The sequence below is a fragment of the Saimiri boliviensis genome, chromosome 17, assembly GCF_048565385.1.
Source record: "Saimiri boliviensis isolate mSaiBol1 chromosome 17, mSaiBol1.pri, whole genome shotgun sequence".
NCBI lineage: Eukaryota > Metazoa > Chordata > Mammalia > Primates > Cebidae > Saimiri > Saimiri boliviensis.
In genome coordinates, this window is record NC_133465.1 from 18,154,043 (window position 1) to 18,171,948 (window position 17,906).

At 60.5% G+C, this 17,906-nt stretch overlaps 1 protein-coding gene across 6 annotated transcripts in view; it reads right to left on the reverse strand.

The window, feature by feature from the left end:
• Positions 1-5,053: 5,053 nt before the first annotated feature.
• PEMT (phosphatidylethanolamine N-methyltransferase) overlaps positions 5,054-17,906 on the reverse strand; it is an 83,644-nt gene continuing 70,791 nt past the window's right edge. For 5 of the 6 annotated variants that reach the window (XM_074388291.1, XM_074388290.1, XM_003929297.3 and 2 more), the window contains exons 4-7: positions 11,717-11,862; positions 8,761-8,872; positions 5,719-5,793; positions 5,056-5,363 (exon numbers count right to left, since the gene is read on the reverse strand). In XM_074388291.1, coding sequence (XP_074244392.1) covers positions 5,306-5,363; positions 5,719-5,793; positions 8,761-8,872; positions 11,717-11,862 — 391 coding nt within the window. In that variant the 3' untranslated portion in view covers positions 5,056-5,305. Of the gene's footprint in view, positions 5,364-5,718; positions 5,794-8,760; positions 8,873-11,716; positions 11,863-17,906 lie in introns of all 6 variants that reach the window. The other variant, XM_003929296.4, reaches the window with a different exon arrangement.

Sequence of the window (17,906 nt, forward strand, 5' to 3'; positions counted from 1 at the left end):
CCTGCCCTAGACTAGCTCATTAGAGAGGCTGGGGAGGGCCAGCAGCTGGAAGACAAGCAGGGACAACTCGAAACCTGCAGAACCATCTGCCCCCTGGACCCTGAAGGCCCACACAGAGGAAGCATCTACAGCTGGGCTTCCCAGCACTCCCGTCCCCCGGGCCCTGCCAGCCATCCCGGCACTGGATGTCCAGGCTCCTCATGTTCCCACAGTGTCTCCAGCAAATAACTCTGTTTTCTGTGTGTTTGGGGTTTAGGAGGCTGTGAGCCTGTCTGTAAATAGTATTTACCTGCCACACAGAGATTTTCCTGCTCAGAGGGAAGGGGAACTGTTTAAAATTTTGACCAAATGCCAGGCATAGTCTGAGGGTGAGCCGCTGGACCCCACCACTCCCCAGGCAGGAAACGCCAGCCACACAGCCTCATCTGAGGGCAAAGAGCGATTAGGAAGTTCTTGAGGGCTGGCCAGAGGAGATCGCTGGGCAGCCCATCAGGGCTTTGCCTGTGGTGGTGTCCCGAGACAGAGTGTACTCAAGGGCCAGAAGTGGGCACTTCAGGTGACAGGAACTGCCGTGCTGGCCTGTGTGGCCAGAGCCGATCACCAGCACCTTGCACAGAGGAGGCCCTGGGGCCAGCTCCGTCCTGTGTGACCCTGGTGCACTCCACCTCCGGAAGAGGAGGAAAGGGGCAAATAGAGCTGGCTTTGGGTTCCCTCTGACAGGCTCCCCTCACCAGGCTGAGATCATTAACTCTGATGAGCTCTGTTTTGGGCAGAGCAGACCCTTCCAGCAGAAGCCGGCTCAGCCCGAGGCTCCTGGCCCTGCCCCAGGATCCAAGATTCAGGGTGCACGGAGCTTTGCTGCCCGCCTCAGGCGGTCCTCGAAGGCTGTGTGCAGAGGCGCTGGCGGAGGGGGTGAGTGCCTGTATAAGCAGAGGCAGGGCCGGTCGGACCAGTTGCCTCTCGTGCCCCTCCAGCCCTGAGACAGATTCTGGATTCTAGAAGCCAAAGAGAAAACCTCGAGGAGCTCCGTGGGCGATGAGGGAGGCACTGCCTGAGCACCTGCTGTATACACAAAGCAGGCATGACTGTGACACCATTTGACAAAGGAGAGGCATGCAGGGTCGGCAAGTGCTGTGTCCGTCTGGCCCGGCCCCACCCCCTGCCCTTCCTCCCCAACTGTGGGCTCAAGTATTGCGAGTGGAATTTGAAGAAGTGAATCCCGCACTGCCCTCAACTCTGGTACAGCACATTCCCACGGCCTGGCACATGCCAGCCTTCAGGGGTCCCTCAGAGGCCGAAAGAAGGTGAAACGCCAGGCTGTTTCACGCCTATAACCCCAGCACTTTGGGAAGCCAAGGCTGGCAGAGGACCTGAGGTCAGGAGTTCAAGACCAGCCTGGCCAACATGGTACAACCCCATCTCTACTAAAAATACAAAAAATTAGCCAGGTGTGGTGGCAGGTACCTATAATCCCCGCCACTCAGGAGCCAGAGGCAGGAGAATCACTTGAACCCGGGAGGTGGAGGTTCCAGTGAGCCGAGATTATACCATTGCTCTCCACCCTGGGCAATGAGAGTAAAACTCTGTCTCAAAAACAAATAAAAATAAAAATAAAAACTTATCATCAAGGCGGGCATGGAAGAGGAAGCGGGTGCTGTGAAAAACAGGCTAGAAGTTCCGTAGCGTGGGTCCGACACGTGAGCTACCATGTGACCTAGCAATTCCACACCTAGCTATTTGCCCGAAAGCAATGACAATGTGTCTACACAGAAACTGTCCACAAGTGTTTACAGCAGCATTCTTCGCAACAGCCTGAAGGTGGGAACAACCCGTGCCCACTGCCTGATGGATAAACGGAGTGTGTCCATCCACACAGCGGACTATCGTGCAGCCGTAAAAACGAAGAGTGCGAGGCATGGCACTACGCGGCTGGACCTCAGAAACACAGTGCCGAGTGAGAGAAGCCGGGCACCGAAGGACAGAGGCCTTGACTGCATTTATATGTGGCATCCCGGAGAGAGTGGCGTGGTGGCGGTGACTGCTGGAGAGGAGGTGTGGGGTGACAGCTCGGGGTACAGGGGTCTCTCTGGGGAGTGAAGACACTGTTCTAAGGATTGTGGCGATGCCCTGCACAACTCTGTGGGGAAACAAAAACCCACCGAGTTGTACACTTTGAATGGGGGAACTGTGTGTATGGCTGTGAATTATAGTTCAATAAAGATGTTAAAATTATAATTGAGATGAAACCATGAAACTGACCGGGCGGCAGGACTGTGGACCCCGCCCCCGGGTGAGCAGGCACTAGCTCCAGCCCGGCCCTCTGCGGGCATCTGGCAGCCACCTGCCTGTTGCAGAGGATCTCGGGCTCTCTCCCAGGTCCCCTGGACCTGCCCACCAGAGGGGCCACACCCCTTTGTTCCCTCATTCACCCCCAAATCCTGGACATTCTCCCCCTTACACATCTCTCACGTCCCCTGTCCCCACCTCACACCTCTGTCCAGGGCCCAGCACCAGCAGCTCTGCCTAGACCAACCCTCTAGAGGCCTCCCCACCCAGGGTAGGAGACCCTGTTTCTACCCTGCAGCTAGGGGGATCTGTCACTTTCCCCACGCTCCATCTGTTTCGGGAACCCGAGCCCCTCACCAGGCCTGATTGTTTCAAGGGATGCTTGGGACCCTCGGCCTTCTCCTGGGCCGGCCCACCGCAGCCGGGTCACATGCTGTTCCCTTGGGCAGGAAGGCTCCTCACCCATCCCACCACCTCACCTCCTGACATCTGCCCATCCCAGATCTGACTTCAAAACTCACTTCACCAGCGAGAAGGATTCCGAGGAGCCTGAGGACGCAGATCGATCATGGCAGCAATGAGATGAAAACATCCCGCCCTGTCCCCATCCTGCAGTGGCCTGTCCTGAGAGGTGGCATGCCCCCGAGGGCAGGGCATGAAAGCCATGCTCATCCCTGCGTGAGTCCCCTGCCTGTGTCATAGAAGGACTAACTCAATATTGTTCGTTGTATGGATGGATGGGTGGAAGGGGAGGGGTATCCAGGTGGAGGGAGTGGCGAGGGTAGATGCACTCGGGGACAAGCGGAGGTGGTCTGAGACCTGAGCACATCGCAGGAGCCCAGATGGAGAGAAGGAAGCCATGGTGGGACGGGATCTGGGGAGAGAATAACTCCTGAGCCCCGGGGGTAATGGGCTGAGACTTCCTTCTGAGAACAACAGGGGGTTGAGGGGGTGTCCTGACCACATTTTGCATGTGGCAGGGGGTGGTGGTGTGAGAGTAAAGCCCAAGGGTGAGGGGGGAGTGGGCAGGAGGTGGGAGTCCCGAGGGGAGGGGCCCACTGGACTGAGCCAGGCTGGTTGCCAGGGAACCAGGCTTCCTCCGGCTACACACACAGCTGGGTGCTGAGTAAGTGGAACCTAAAAATAAAGCCCCCAGTGGGGGCTGGGACCGACAGGGAGTGGCGGTGGGGAACTGCCGGGAACGTGGCAGTGCTCAGGCCGGGCCTTTTGGTACCTCTAGCCCACAGCCCGAATCCCAGGCCGAGCATCCTGGCTGGGGACATGGGAGGCTCAGAGAGAGGAGGAGCCCGCACAGCTGAGGGGTGGAGGGACTCAGCAGCCCAGACCCTTAGGGCCACCTGCCTGGGCTGCAGGGCCCAATTGGCTGGGCACCCGGGATAGTGAGGACACTGGGAGGGTCAGCCTAGCCCAGCAGCCCTGGCACCATCGTCCACCCCACCTCTACATGCAAAGCAGGAAGCTGGGGAACCTGCCCAGGGCCAGGGGCGGGGGGAGGGCTGGGGCTGGGGCCAGAGGAGTTCAGGGCTGGCAGCCAGCCTCCACCGTGTGCCCTGGGGGCCAAGAAAGTGGGGCAAGAGGCTGTGTGATCAAAGGGTCAGGTCCACTCCTCGGAAGCCCCGTGGCTTCTGACAGCTTGGGCCTGGGGGTTCCTGTGCTAGGGGGTGAGTCTCCCCGAAGCCCCCTCCAGCCCTCGGAGGAGAGGGCCAGGCTTGCCCAGAGAGCTGAGGAATGCGGCCGGGGAGCCCACCTTGGCAGGGTGAGCAGGGGGATCCTGGAGCCAGGCGCTTTGTAAATGTCCATTCAGGCCATGGCAGTAACGGGATGTCAAGGGAAAGCCAGCCCTCGGCCACTGTCCCTGAGCTTGACTAAGGACCCCCAGAGCTAGAGGAGGACAGTGGCCAGCCTGAGGTCACAGGTGGAAGAGGCCAGAGGCTGGAACAGGTGGAGGTCTCTCCCTGTAGAACCCTGATCCCCACACGGCCCCTGACTGGCCTTCAGGGCTCACAGAGTCCCTGAGGGGTAATGCTGACCAAAGCTGAAGGGCTGAGAGCCCCACCCTCAGGAAAATCACCCCAAAGCTCTCTAAGCTTAGAAGTCCCCCACCTGCCTTAGTCAGGGGACCTAGAGTCCTGGGGACTGAGGGGTGACCCCACCACCAGGAGCAGAACTGGGATAAAAGCAGAAAGTGGCCACGTGGGTGCCAGGAGGAGAGGGGAGGGTCTCTCCTCTTCACCTCAGGAGCCCTGGTGGCAATGACCAAGCCCACACTCTGGTCACTGTGCCCCGTTTCCCCCAGGTGAGCCGCTGCACCCCAACCCCCATTTGGAGACACAGGGTGCCCAGCATGTGTCCAGCTGCCGGTCAGCACAAGGCCATTCATTTAAGAATGACGATGTCATCTGCCAGCTAGACGGGGGTGGCCAAGGACAGCGTGGTCACACCCCTCCACCCTCACTCAGGCTGACACGGGGCTGGGTCCCCGAGGGAACAGGTAGCAGAGGGGTTGCCTTGGATGTGCTGAGGCGGGGGTGGGAGCAGGTGACACAGGTCACCAAGTCTCCTGGGGGTGAAGCCATGACCAGGTGAGCCCTTGATGCCTCCTAAGTACCTTCTTTGGAGGCCTGGAGAGAGGTGCCCACCCCCTCAGCTCTGAGGTTTCGGAGAGAGGAAGGCGGGAGCCCGTGTGGCCCAGGAGCTGTTGGGCCTGACGCTCGTGGGCCCCAGTCCTGTTCCTTCCCCACGTGGACAGACAGAGGCTGGAGCAGACACTGGGGTCACAGTGCCTTTATTGGTAAGTCGGAATGTGTCAAGGTTGGGACTCAATGGCCACGTGGTGGCACGTCCACGGTCCCCAAGGCAGCAGGTTCCAAGGCACTGGAGCAGCCCATGCTCGGGGCGAGCCCTGAGCAGCGCAGGCACCATTCTCTCCCTGGCAGGGCTGGCACTTGGGGCAGGCCGGGGGGCCAGCCAGGCCTCCAGCAAAGCTGCTGCAGCCCCATCAGCTCCTCTTGTGGGCCCCGGAGGCTTTCTGCCGGTAGATCTCAGCAGTGAAGGGTCTGCAGCAGGGGAGAGGCTGCAGTCAACAGGTCCTGGGGGTGACCCACCGCCTACACGAGAGCTCTGCTTCCACCAGCTCGACGGTGTTCAGCAGGGACCAGAACCCCCTTCATTCCCCAGAGCCAATGGGGCAAACTGGCTTGGAACATTCAGAGAGCAGGAGGGAGGGGAGACCGACTGGCTGCCTCTTGGGTCCCACAGGCCCCACTGTGGCTGCTCTGACCTGGGACCCCTGGAGTGGCCTGGCTGACGACAGCCTGTCCTGAGCCTTCCCTGGCCATGGGGAAAGGTTCTAGAGGGAGAGACAGGGCCGGTCAGGTAGCCAAGCCCCCACCCGCCGCAGCCCCTACTCACTCTTCGTACAGGAGGGCCACCATGTAGGTCAGGGCCACCAGCACCGTCAGCAGCAGGCCTGTGGGGCTGGCGTGCCTGCAAGGATGGAGGCAGGTCAGGCCTGGCTAGAGCCAGGGTCTCCCAGGGCCACCGCCCATCTGCCCAGGCTGGCCCTTCCTGCTGTGACTCAGGTCCTCTGGCCAACGCTGGGGCCACTTGGGCCAACTGAGCCCAGGCAGCGCTGCCCCTTCCTGAGTCTGGCTTTTTTCTTTTTTTTTTTTGAGATCGAGTCTTGCTCAATAGCCAGGCAGTGGAGCCATCTCAGCTCACAGCAACCTCCACCTCCAGGTTCAAGCAATTCTCCTACCTCAGCCTCCCGAGTAGCTGGGATTACAGGCACCCACCACACCTGGTTAAGCTTTTGAATTTTTAGTAGAGACGGAGGCGTTTCACCGTGTTAGCCAGGATGGTCTCAATTTCTTGACCTGGTGATCCACCCGCCTTGGCCTCCCAAAGTGCTGGGATTACAGGCGTGAGCCATGGTGACTGGCCCCAAGTCTGGCTTTTGTGCCAGGACCAGGGTCTCCATGTTGTCTGTCGTGATCCATTTGCCATCGTTGTCTGCCTGTCCGGCCTGGCTGGGTCCCTCCAGGGTGGGATCTGCTCATTCTTTCTGGGTCTCCGGCCCCAGGAAGAAGAGTCCCAGTGGCTAGCACTTCATTCTAGCTCAGAAGGAGGTTCTGGGACAGCAAGTGCTTCCCTGCTCCCAGAAACCATGCTCGGAGGAATGAAGGCTGTTTTCTAGAAATGGGTCCAGGGTCCCCCAAAGCCAGTTTGGCGTAACCAAGGAAGGCACAGCCCCCGGCCCCAGGTGCATCCTATGGCCACGCCCTGGGAGGATCTGGCTGCAGGGGAGCGGCTTAGGCTGCCACCCCACCCAGCCCTGCTTGGGCTCTCCTGGGTGATGGAACAGCAGCCCCACTCAGGGGCCCCTAGTCGCCCCGGCCCAGAGGACGGGAGGCCCCATGCCGAATGTGCAGTACGCCCAAGGCTGGACGGAGCACTGCCGGGGGCTCTCTGCTGGTGACCAGCTCCTGACCCCACCACACCAGTGAGCAGCGGCAGCTCATCAGTGACGGCAGCGCGGAGCCCGGGTGCAGCTGCCTTGGGTTTCCAGAAATAGCTGCCGTCAAGCTGTCCCCCAATCTATTTCTATAGTTACCTCTGATCCCACAGCTCCTGCAGGCACTGGGCTGCTGCCGGGGGAGGAGGGAGGGAGGAAGGAAGGAAGGAAAGGAGGTGCCTTGCTGGCACAGAGGGCACATGGGCAGGCCTGGGCCAGGGGCTGTGCCCTCCTTGGTTATGCCTGTGCCAAGCTGCCCCCTCCCCAGCCAAACCATCAGAAGAGCCCCAGGCAGGGCTGGACCAAGGTGAGGGCTGGAGGACACCTGTGGCCCCTGCAGGGACCCTCTGCCCTGCCCACTGCCGTTCACTCCCGGAACGGCCTGCCTGACTGGGAGCTGCAGGAGGCAGGGCAGACATAAGGACAGCAGAGATCCAAGCCCAGGCTCCAGCTCCAGGCCTGGCATCCAGCAGCGACCCTACTGTGGGTGCCGAGGTGGACAGGAGCCCCCTATTGCACAACATGAAGCAGGAGGCCCCCTTGCCCCTCACGACCCAGCCACCACCTCTGCCATCTGTCCCCTGGCAATGGCTCACTGCCACACCGGTGTGCCGGGGTCCTACATGCCGGGGAGCTCATACACCTGCAGGCCCATCTCTGGGGCCCTGGCAGGTGAGAGACGGACGGGCCGTGGGAGGCCTGCGGGGGTCCCTGCTGGGTCAGCGTCCAGCCAGGTAAGGGTTCATCTCTAATGAGCTCCTGGGCCACTGCTGCCATCCCCTAGCACCCCGTGTGGCTGATGGCCTCGGGAGGTGGCTTGTGCATCCACCAGAGCCCTGGCCTGGCACTCCGGGGTCCTCAAGCCCTTCTGGTCCTGGGGAGCACCTGCAGCATTCTAGGCCAGTGGTTTTCAACTGTTAAATAAAAGCAGTAGAATACGTTCTGCCAAAAAAAAAAAAAAAAAACCTTCTATGGAAGAAAATGGCTAAACGAGAACTGCCAGGGTGGGGGCGGGGCCTGGGTGGGGGGTGGGGGTGAAGTCCAGGGCAGCTCCCACCGCGCCATCTTTGACCGAAGGCTCTCTGACCGCCCCCGGGAGCACATCCCCTCATCTTGTCAATGCCTGTAGCTGGCTGAGGCCGATGGCGGTTCTAGGCCTCCCTCGGCATGGGGCCCCCTCTGTGGGAAGGGGTATCTATCACATGGGCAGAGGCTATGGGGGCACAGGGAGTTCTGTCAGCTGCGGGTGAGATGGGCTCTGGCGGCTCCGGCCGCCCCCTCCTGGGGTTACTAGCAGATGGCCGCGGTGGTCCCAGCCCTGATGCCCCAGCACAGGGGTCCACAAACCACGGCCTACGGGCCAAGAACGCCTGGTACATTTTTAAACAGTTAAAAGCAAAAAGATCAAAAGAATGTTTCGTGACGCGTGAAAATGAATTGAAATCGAGGCCCCGGTGTCTGTAAGTGGAGCTGGGCTGCCCCCGAGCACGTGAATCCGTGTTCCCGCGTCTGCGGCTGTTCTGCGCGGCAGGAGCTGAGCGGCCGTGACCTGCCTGCGGCCCTGGAGCCTCCGCACTCCAGCCCCCCCGGGGAAGCCGGCCACCCTGTTCTGGCGTGTTCTTTCTGTTACCATAGATAAGACGCTTCTGAGAAAGGGAGACCCAGGGCGCCCTAGGCCCCCGTAAATAATGTTCGTCCCACGCTCTTCCTTTCACTCTCTGCAGGGGCCCCGGCCCCCGAGGCCTCAACAGCGGCCAGCAGGGCAAAGGGGCGACGAGCCAGGTACTCACGGGACAGCCCCGCCCAGGTACTCACAGAACGGCTCCGCCCAGGTACTCACGGGACGGCCCTGCCCAGGTACCCACGGGAAGGCCCCGCCCAGGTACCCACGGGACGGCCCCGCCCAGGTACCCACGGGACGGCCCCGCCCAGGTACTCACAGGAGGGCCCAGCCCAGGTAGTTGGCTGTGCTTCCCCAGTACATGGGGTTGTCCAGGACGCTGAAGGGGAACACAGTCACTCTCGCCTCCTTGAGGATCCCGAAGTAATCACCTGTGGATGAGGCAAGGGAGGGTCCCTGGGCTGTCGACAGCCCCGGCCACGCCATCACTGATGGAGGCCCCAGAGCGGGCTGCGGCGGACCCGCAGGTGAGACAGGGCCCTGCCTTCCAGGAGACTCCACGGCTTCAACAGTGGGCAGTCAGAGGGACCCAACAGGCACGTGGACAGCGGGCGAGGGGCCCGGGGATGAGGGGCTGAGCGCCACCCCCGCCCCACTCCTCTTCTCGCACGCGCTGGCCCAACCACGCTGGCCTTCCTCTTCTCGGCTCCGCACATGCTGGTCCCTCCCTTGAGTGCCTTTCCCTGCTCTCCGTAGACAGCTCCTTTCCTCCCCAGGCCCTTCTCCCTCTGCTCATGTTGCCTCTTTACCTCCCTCCTCCTGTCCTACCTCCTGCTACTCCTCGCTCTGGTGAGTTCCTCGCCCTCTGGGGACCTCAGCTGGTTGCAAAGGGCTGCTCTGCTCCACGCCCCAGGCTATGTGGCTCTGGCACCAGGGCCTGGCCATGGCACGCCTCCCGTCACTCTGGCAGGTCAGCCCTGGTAATACGGTTTTCCCACCCAGCTCAGCTGCCCAGAGGAGCTAGACCCAGTGGAGAGAGGGTGGCTATCGGACAGCCAGTTCCAGACAGGCCAGCCATGCACCCGTCAGCCACACGGCCACAAGGCGTCCCCTGGCAGGGCTGCTCTGAGCCGTAAGGTGGCACTGGGATCACAGTCACAGGCCCACACAGGACAGTCCCACTGGACACAGAGTAACCACTCCATAAAGGGTGCGGCTTCGTCCCTCCCAGCCTGCTGTCCCCAGAAAGCCCTCATTTGTCTCTCCTCCAGGAGGACAATGGAGCTCCATCCGAGGCAGGAAGTAGGGCAGCTGCCCGACAATGGGCAGCACAGGCAGGAGGCTCCAGGAGCTGCGTCACCATCTGGGGACATGGGGCAGGGCCCAGGACCACTGGAAAGTTCTTTCTTCCCGGGAAGCAGGAAGTGGGGCAGCGAGCGGGGTGTGGGTGGATGGCACAGAAACCCAATTCCGGCTGAGTCACAGTGGGAAGTGACCACCTTTGCCTACACCCCACGCCGCTGGCCCCAGGGTTTCTAGGCCACGTCTGCTGGCAGGGCCGCTGGGAGGCTGTGGCCACTGGTGTTTGTGGGCTCCTTCCCTCCCTCTGACTGTCCAGGGCCCCCCAGCTGGTGCTTCCACTGCCGAGGGACTCTGCCCACCACCCTGGCTCTCCCTACACTGCCTGTAGCCTTCCCTGCCCAGACCCACCGGAGCCCTGGCTGCTCCCTGCCGCTGCTCTCCCACAGAACCTGACTGCACAGCTCGGAGCCGCCTCCCGTGTGGCTCTCTCCGCCCTCCACAGCTCCTCCTGAGCCCCAGCTCTGATGCCAGCTCCATCGGTCCAACCTCTTCCTTGCTGGGACCCCCTCTATGGCTCCCACCTCTCTGGGGATGGAGCCTCAGTCCCTTGCATGGTCTTTGGGGACTCGGCTCACCCTCGAGCCCTGTCCTGACCCACAGCGCCTGTGTGGCCAGTCCAGCTGTCCCCCTCTCTCCCGCCACCCGGCACTCTGCCCTCAACCTCCTTCTCCATGCATCAAGGCCTTTTCCTCTTCCCTACCTGCCCCTGCCTGGCAGATCCAGATGCCCCTGGCTGCCGCCCTCTGCCTGCACCAAACTCTATAGCTCCTGCCTGAGCAGAAAGCACTGAACCGCCTGGAGATGACTCCCACAGTCCCACTGAGGCCTGGCCACGGGCAATCCAGAATGCTGCACCCACAGATGCCACTTCCTCCCTCAGGGGACCCTGCTGCCAGGCGCAGGCTCCTGGAGAGCTTCAGGCGCCTGTGACAGCCCACGATGCCCTCGGGGCTGGGCCCAAGAAGCTACGGCCGGCATCTAGGGATGAGGATGGCAGGCAGGCCCGGGAGCTCCTCAAGCCACCGCCGGTCCCACAAGGCCATGAGGCCACCGAAGCCAAGTGACCTGCCGAGCTCCAGCACAGGCTAGGGCTGATGGAGAGGAAGATGGCCTCCCCACCCCGGCAGACCAGGGGCACCATGGCCAGCTGGGCCAACTTGGGAGGGGCTCCCTTTGGACACGGCTGCCTCCTTCTCTCCTTCCCGCTTCTGAAGGTCCCCTCTTGTCTCCCACCTCTGCCCCCCCCCAGCTTTCCCATGGCTGCTTTTCTTTCCCAGCTTCCGAGGAGCTGGAAGTTGCTGTCATCACGAGGGTCGGTGGGCGTCTGGCCAGGCCAGCAGTGGGCTCACAGCACCTCAGCCACAGGCAGAGGGGAACAGGGACAGGACAAGGTCCCTCCCTCCACCCCTCACTCCTCCCCAGACCTACGCCAGCCCTGCATGCTGCCAAAGACGGCACAAACCGCAATCCTGCCTGACCTGAGAGCCACGCGTGCCGGGAGCTGCCCAAGGCAGAGCCGGAGATGCCGGCGGTGGCCAACTCACCACCACCACCTTAGCCTTCTGTGCCACGGGGCCCGAGGGCCTTCGGCAAGGGGAAGCTGGGGCTGGAGTTGGACTCAAGGAGTCCGGCACCCGCCCGGGCCGCGGAATGGGCATTTAGTGCATCCACATTAGCTGGAGAGAAGAGCAGGAGCTGTCTTGACTCCCAGCAGGCAGCCACTGAGCACCCTGGGCTAAGAGGAGCTGCTGGAAGCCAACCTCCCGTGCTAACCACGGAGGAAGGAGGCTGCCCCGATGGAGCGGGCTCCCCAGTATTCCCACCGATGTCACGGACAGCAGGGTGGCAGCCACCTGACCCTGCTCCTCCCTGGGACTCCAGCGGGCCTGCTCAGGGTCACCCCAGCCTCTTACCTAGGAAGGTTCCAGTGAACCCCAGTGCAAAGGAGCTGGAGAGCACGAGCACAATGCCCACTCCCAGGAGTGTGAGGCCCAGGCAGCGGGCCGCGGGCGCGTCCAGGCTCTCCATCTTGGGCTGGCTCAGCATGGCCTGTGTGAAGCTGCAGGCAGGGGACGGAGAGGGAGGATGTCAGGCCAGGGACGATGTCACGGCCTAGGAAGAGGCCGACCTCACCTTCTCACGCCCTCCCCAGGGACCCTCAGAGAGTAGCCAGCCCGGGACTGCCAGGCCAGGCAGGCACCGGAGTGAGTGGAGCAGACAGCAGGTGGGGCCTGGTCCACCTGGGAAGGAGGTGACAGGAACAGGGAGGGACCCAGGACTGCCAGATTTTTTTTTTTTTTTTTTTTTTTTTTCAAGAGAAGCCAGAAATCCTGACTCGTATGTGAAATATCCTAATTTTTAGAAACAGACAATTCATGAACTCCACTTCGGACCTGCATGTGAGCAGGCTGGGTGCGGCCCAGAGGCCGCCAGCTGCCAACACTCATCCTGCCCCATGAGCAGCTCACACCATGGAGGAAAGTGAGGCTGAGAAAGACGCAGGTGCCAGGTTGCAGGGCAGCCCTAAGTGTCCCATTCCCCAACAGACTCAGTGCCCCGAGGCCTGGAGCGTGCTCTGTGCTGTGTATTCAGCTTCCACAGCCCCTGCAGGGCTGGCCACATCCTGGGTGGGTTGACTTGCATTTAGAGGCACGTTGGGGGCCATTGATATCCTCCTCCACACCGGAACTCCCCCACTAGGCTTCCTTTGAGGCCAAAACACCGAAGGCCTTGTTAAAAGGTAGTAGGGGGCCGGGCGCGGTGGCTCAAGCCTGTAATCCCAGCACTTTGGGAGGCCAAGGCGGGTGGATCACGAGGTCGAGAGATCGAGACCATCCTGGTCAACATGGTGAAACCCCGTCTCTACTAAAGATAAAAAAATTAGCTGGGCATGGTGGCACGTGCCTGTAATCCCAGCTACTCAGAAGGCTGAGGCAGGAGAATTGCCTGAACCCAGGAGGCGGAGGTTGCGGTGAGCCGAGATCGCGCCATTGCACTCCAGCCTGGGTAACAAGAGCGAAACTCCGTCTCAAAAAAAAAAAAAAGGTAGTGGGGGCCAGGTGCAGTGGCTCACACCTGTAATCCCAACACTTTGGGAGGCCAAGGTGGGCAGATCACTTGAGGTCAGGAGTTTGAGACCAGCCTGGCCAACATGGTGAAACCCCATCTCTACTAAAAATACAAAAATTAGCTGGGCCTGATGGCGGGTGCCTGGAATCCCAGCTACTCAGGAGGCTGGGGCAGGAGAATCGCTTGAACCCGGGAGGCAGAGGTTGCGGTGAGCCAAGATCACACCACTGCACTCCAGCTTGGGCAATAGAGTGGGACTCAGACTCAAAGGAAAAAAACGCAGTGGGATAACCAACAGGGAGTGACTATGATAGCAGTGGGTCTGGAGGCTCAGGCCTCCAGGGTGCAGGCAGGGCACAGCGCACAGGGGCTGGGCACGTGGTGATGCACCAGGCCTTCAGTCCACTGGCGCCAACTGGAAGACCGGAGCCTCTAGACCGGCTGCTATCCTAGTCATCCCCATTCGGTCATCACAAGGGAGCAGGTACTGGTGGGAAGGGAGCCGGTGCCAGAGGAGAGGCACTTTCACAGGAAAGGGTGTGTGTGGGAGCACAGATACGTGTGAGCCAATGTGCACTTCCCATGCTCGCCATAATCACAACACAGAAGAGACATGGAGCTCTGCTGCCTCATGCAGGGCAATGCCTGACACCCAGCCTGCAGACAGCATCTCACAACAGGGGCAGCTCACCATCCACCCACCCGCCCATGCTTCCATCCATCAGTCTATCCTCTGTGCACCCGCACATCCATCCTTCTGTCCATCTATCCATCCATCAGTGAATGGAACCATCTGTCCATCCTCCACGAAGCATCTTTGTTTGCCAGGCTTTTAAGCAGATCAAATTCCCATCTTTATCCACTCATTCCATCCATTGGTAAATTCAGATTGTTGTGAAACTCCTTATGCTGAGCTAAGGACATCCAGACAAGTCCTTATGCTTCCAAGTTTCCCTGGAACTCCTTCCTCCAGCTAGACCGGGAGCTCTTGGGGAACAGAAGCTGCCCCTCCTTCCCTGAGTACCCCACCCCGCACCCCAGCACATATTCATCCACCGGAGAGAAGCAGCAGCTGCTCCTTCCTTCCCCCATCCGCCAGAGCAGAGAAGGAGCCAGGGAGAAAGAGAGAAAGGTCTGTGGACAAAGCCACCAGGACCCAGCAGCAGAGGCAGGCACACTGACCTGTCAAACAGCAGCATCTGGGTGTCAGGGCATGCTGCCCACACCCCCAGCTCTCCACCCACCCTCGCCCTGCCCCGATCCTGCTGCTGCCAGGGCTCAGGGTCACCCTGCAGCTCCAGGCCGAGCCTCTGGGATTGGCTCAGGGTCACGGGCTGCCATGGAGTCAGATGGCCACATGCACACCCAGTGTGGTGCCACGAGCCAGGCACACCTCCCCTGCCTGGCACCCTCCACTCTCCTGCCTGCAGACGGTGAGTGGGAGGGAAAGGAAGGGTCCCGGCTCTGCTCAGGAGCATGGTTCCTCTGCAGGCATCTGGCTCCTTGGCTGCCACTGCAGTGGGGACCAGAAAACAGACAGGGGAGAGCATTCCAGAAAGAGGAAACAGCAGGTCGGCATGCCTTAGAGTCTGGGGCAGGGCATGGAGCAGGGAAGGCTTGAAGGAGCCTGCCAGATGCAGGCCTCAGCCCGGCAGGGTTGGGAATACACTCTACCCGCTGTGGAAAATCCAGAACCAGGGAGACCCATCAGTGCTCTGCAATAGCGGGTGGGCGCTGAGGCCGGGCCCGAGGATGCTGGAGGGTCACTCTGGAGGGAGACTCTGTCGCTCTTACCCTCTCCTGCGGAGACCTAAGCCAGGGTCTGGGTCCATGCCCCATGCTCAGGATTCCTCTGCCAGAATTCGTCTGCATCACACAAGCAGGCAGCAGATAAAAGGGAACTTCCTCCCTCTGGTGGGGTCCAGCCTGAAGCCCAATGCATTCAGGGCCCAGGTTCCCGGGGGGGGGCATGGCTCAGTAGGAAAATCAGATCTGTTTGGAAGCAGAATCCTGATGAAGGGCAGATCTGGGGCCAGGGAGCAGGTGGGAGAGGCCCCAGATCAGCCCCAGACCTGACGCCCACCCCCCTGAGCTGCTCCCCCGCCTGGGCCCCCAGTCCTGGTGCCTTTCCTTTTCCTCTCTGAGATGACAGCCTGGGCTGGCTCCCAGCACAGTGCTCTGTGGGTCATTCACTCAGTCAGCAGAGGAACTGGGCTGGGCTGCCTGCCTGCCATCCTCATCAGGTGGCTCCTTTTACCCAAATACACTCATTCCAGATTGCAGATTCCAGGCTTACTGGAATTGCACGACCCCAATTAGGCGATCAACACTGTTCTAGCTCTTTCATTAAGCCAGGAAAGCACAGTCCGTCCATTCCACAGGGAAAATTAGTGGATGGATGAGTAGCTCTGTGACCACAAGCTCCCTAACAGAATGAGGTAACAGGACGCAATTTCCCTTGGAAGTATTCCACACTGGGGGAGGGGGAGGGCGATTCATTCACTTGCCTTGGGTTCTATTTTTAAGACCTGGATTGAATCTTCGGTCATTAATGTGATTTGAGGCTGTCTGCACTCTGCTCCCATAAAATCCCGGAAACCCTGGGGTGGGGAGGGGGCATCGCTGCCCTCAGTGTCCCCACTCTGCCCCCAGCCGGCAGTCCCAGGCCACACACTAGGCCACAGGCCACAGGCACAGGGCCCCGCCCGGCACAGGCCTGTCCCGTTTCTATCTGCTGTAGACCAGAAACACTTCCCTGATTCTGGACATTCTGGGGCACCTCCCCAACACTATCCATATCTGAGTGTGGCCTGAGTGCCAGGTACTCCACATCCTTCACTCCAGGCTTGGAGTGACTTGCTGTTTCCACTCCGTCTCAGCTAAACCAGGCTAGCCATGAAATGAGTTGTCTGATGGGCTCATTTCTTTTCCAAGGCGTATTAAAATAAGCAGGTAACGACTAAAACAAAAAATGTTCATCTATGCAACCCCCGAAATCATCAAGGGACTGGAATTTAGGGCTTTGACGCTGCACTAATTCTGAGCATTTGAATCACACGTCACCTTTCCAAAGTGTTTCCAAAACCCATCAATAGCTGAGGGATAGTCTGTCTTGGTTTACAAACAGGGAAACAGATGGTAGGCTCTCCTGCCTCATCACGACCTGTCAACAGTGGGGCAGGCTCAAGCCCCAAGGGCAGGCCAAGGCCAGCACTGTCTCCCAGGGCCCCTCGCACCTGGGAATCCTGGCTGACACCCACCCTCCTCCCAGACCTCCTGGCAGTGTGTGCTTTGGGGATGGGTAAGGTGCCTCTCCCTGCCTTTCCAGCTGCGGCCCCTCAGCCGCCGGCCCGGCCCGCTCTACCAGTGCCTGCAACCCACTCTTTCAGCCCCTCTCTCTCCTCCCTTCACAGCAGCTGGGCCCCCTTATGCCCAGGAAAGCCTATACTGGGTTCCCTGTCCTAACTGCACCCTGACACCCGGCCCCTACACCCTGTCTTACTGTCCCGTTGCCAGAATGGACCCCGCCCCCACCGCTGCCCCAGGCACCTGCTCTGAGGGAATCACTCTGGTGAGGGGATTTCGCAAATGGAATTCAGGTCCTAATCAGTTGGGCTTGAATTAATCAAAAGGGAGGTGACCCAGGGTAGGCCTTTCCCAGAGGGTCTAGAAGCCAGAGAGACCTGAAGCCGAAGCCGTGGAGCTGCCTGCTGAGCTTTGGGGAGGCCGCCAGGAGCTGCGCCTCAAAGACCTGCGTCCTGCCTGAGACCCGAAAGCATGGAGGACCCGGCCCCTCGGGTGAGCTCACACCTGGCAGGCGCCTGGATTCCAGCCTGGGGAGTCCCTGAGCAAAGACGCCTCCCCCATCCAGCCTCCTGGCCATGGAAACTGTCATGTAATAAGTTTGGGTAGTTTGAGCCGCTAAGTTTGTGGGAATTTGTCACACAGCAGAAGGAAACTAATACGCTTTGCTTCCCAGTCCGCAGACTCTTTAAAATTTTGCTCTTTAAAAAAGCAAACTGTCCCATCGGCTCCATGCCCTCCCTCCTTCATGCCGTCACTCAACCTGGAGCAGGTCTGGCCAGGCACTGGGATGCAGCAGGGACCAGGACATGTGGCCACCGGGATGGAGGGCCACGTGTGCCAGCCTCCTCCAGGGCCACAGTGCCCGAGAGCCTGGCCTCGGAACCATCAGGGAGTTTTTGAAAACAGACTTCCTTGAGGAGATGGGCTCTGGGGTAAGTCCGGCATCCCACGGGGTCGCACCTGCCCCATGGCCTTTAGTGCACAGAGCACTGAGGTGTGTCCCCACCTGCCCTGCCACTGCTGCCCAGCCTGTAGTGGGGGCCGCCCTCTCCGGGGACTCACAGGCCCCACCCAGCCACCTGAAGAGCTGGCTCACTCCTCCAGACCTCAGTCACAATGCTTCTTCAGCCAGGACCCTGCCTATACCCCACCCACCCAGACCACCTTCCAGGGACCACCCTGCCCTTCCAGGTGCCTCCTAGCCCAGCCTGGGAGCACTGCCAAGTTGACGAAGATTTCTGATTGATGGCCGCACTCCGAGGCCAGGAGGCAGCTTCTCAGCCTGGCTGTGCCTGTCACACGGGAGTGGAGGGAAAGCTGGGAGCCACCATCTGTAAGGAACTGACTTCCTCCAACTACCCCAGGAGGACACCCAGGGCCTGGGTTCCCAGAATAAACCAGACAGTGCTTTGCTGCTGTCTACACACCTGGAGCTGGGCTGCGGGTGGGCCTGTCCCCTGGTCTCCTAGATACACACAGCACCGGGCTGGGCCCTGGAGGAGGAAGGATGGCCCCTGCCACCACCCTCTACTCTCTGCCTTGAAAAGGGGTAGATGACAGGGGTGGACCCCCAGGGTCAGGTAGATCACAGGCTGGGCTGCTGGACCAGCAGGGAGGTGATGGGAAGCGCTCAAGGAAGCCTCAGGGGTTTCTAGTGCAAGATGGGATTTGGCAGGAAGTGAGAACTCAGCAAAGGCTCAGAGCAACTCCCAGGGGCACAGCTGGCAG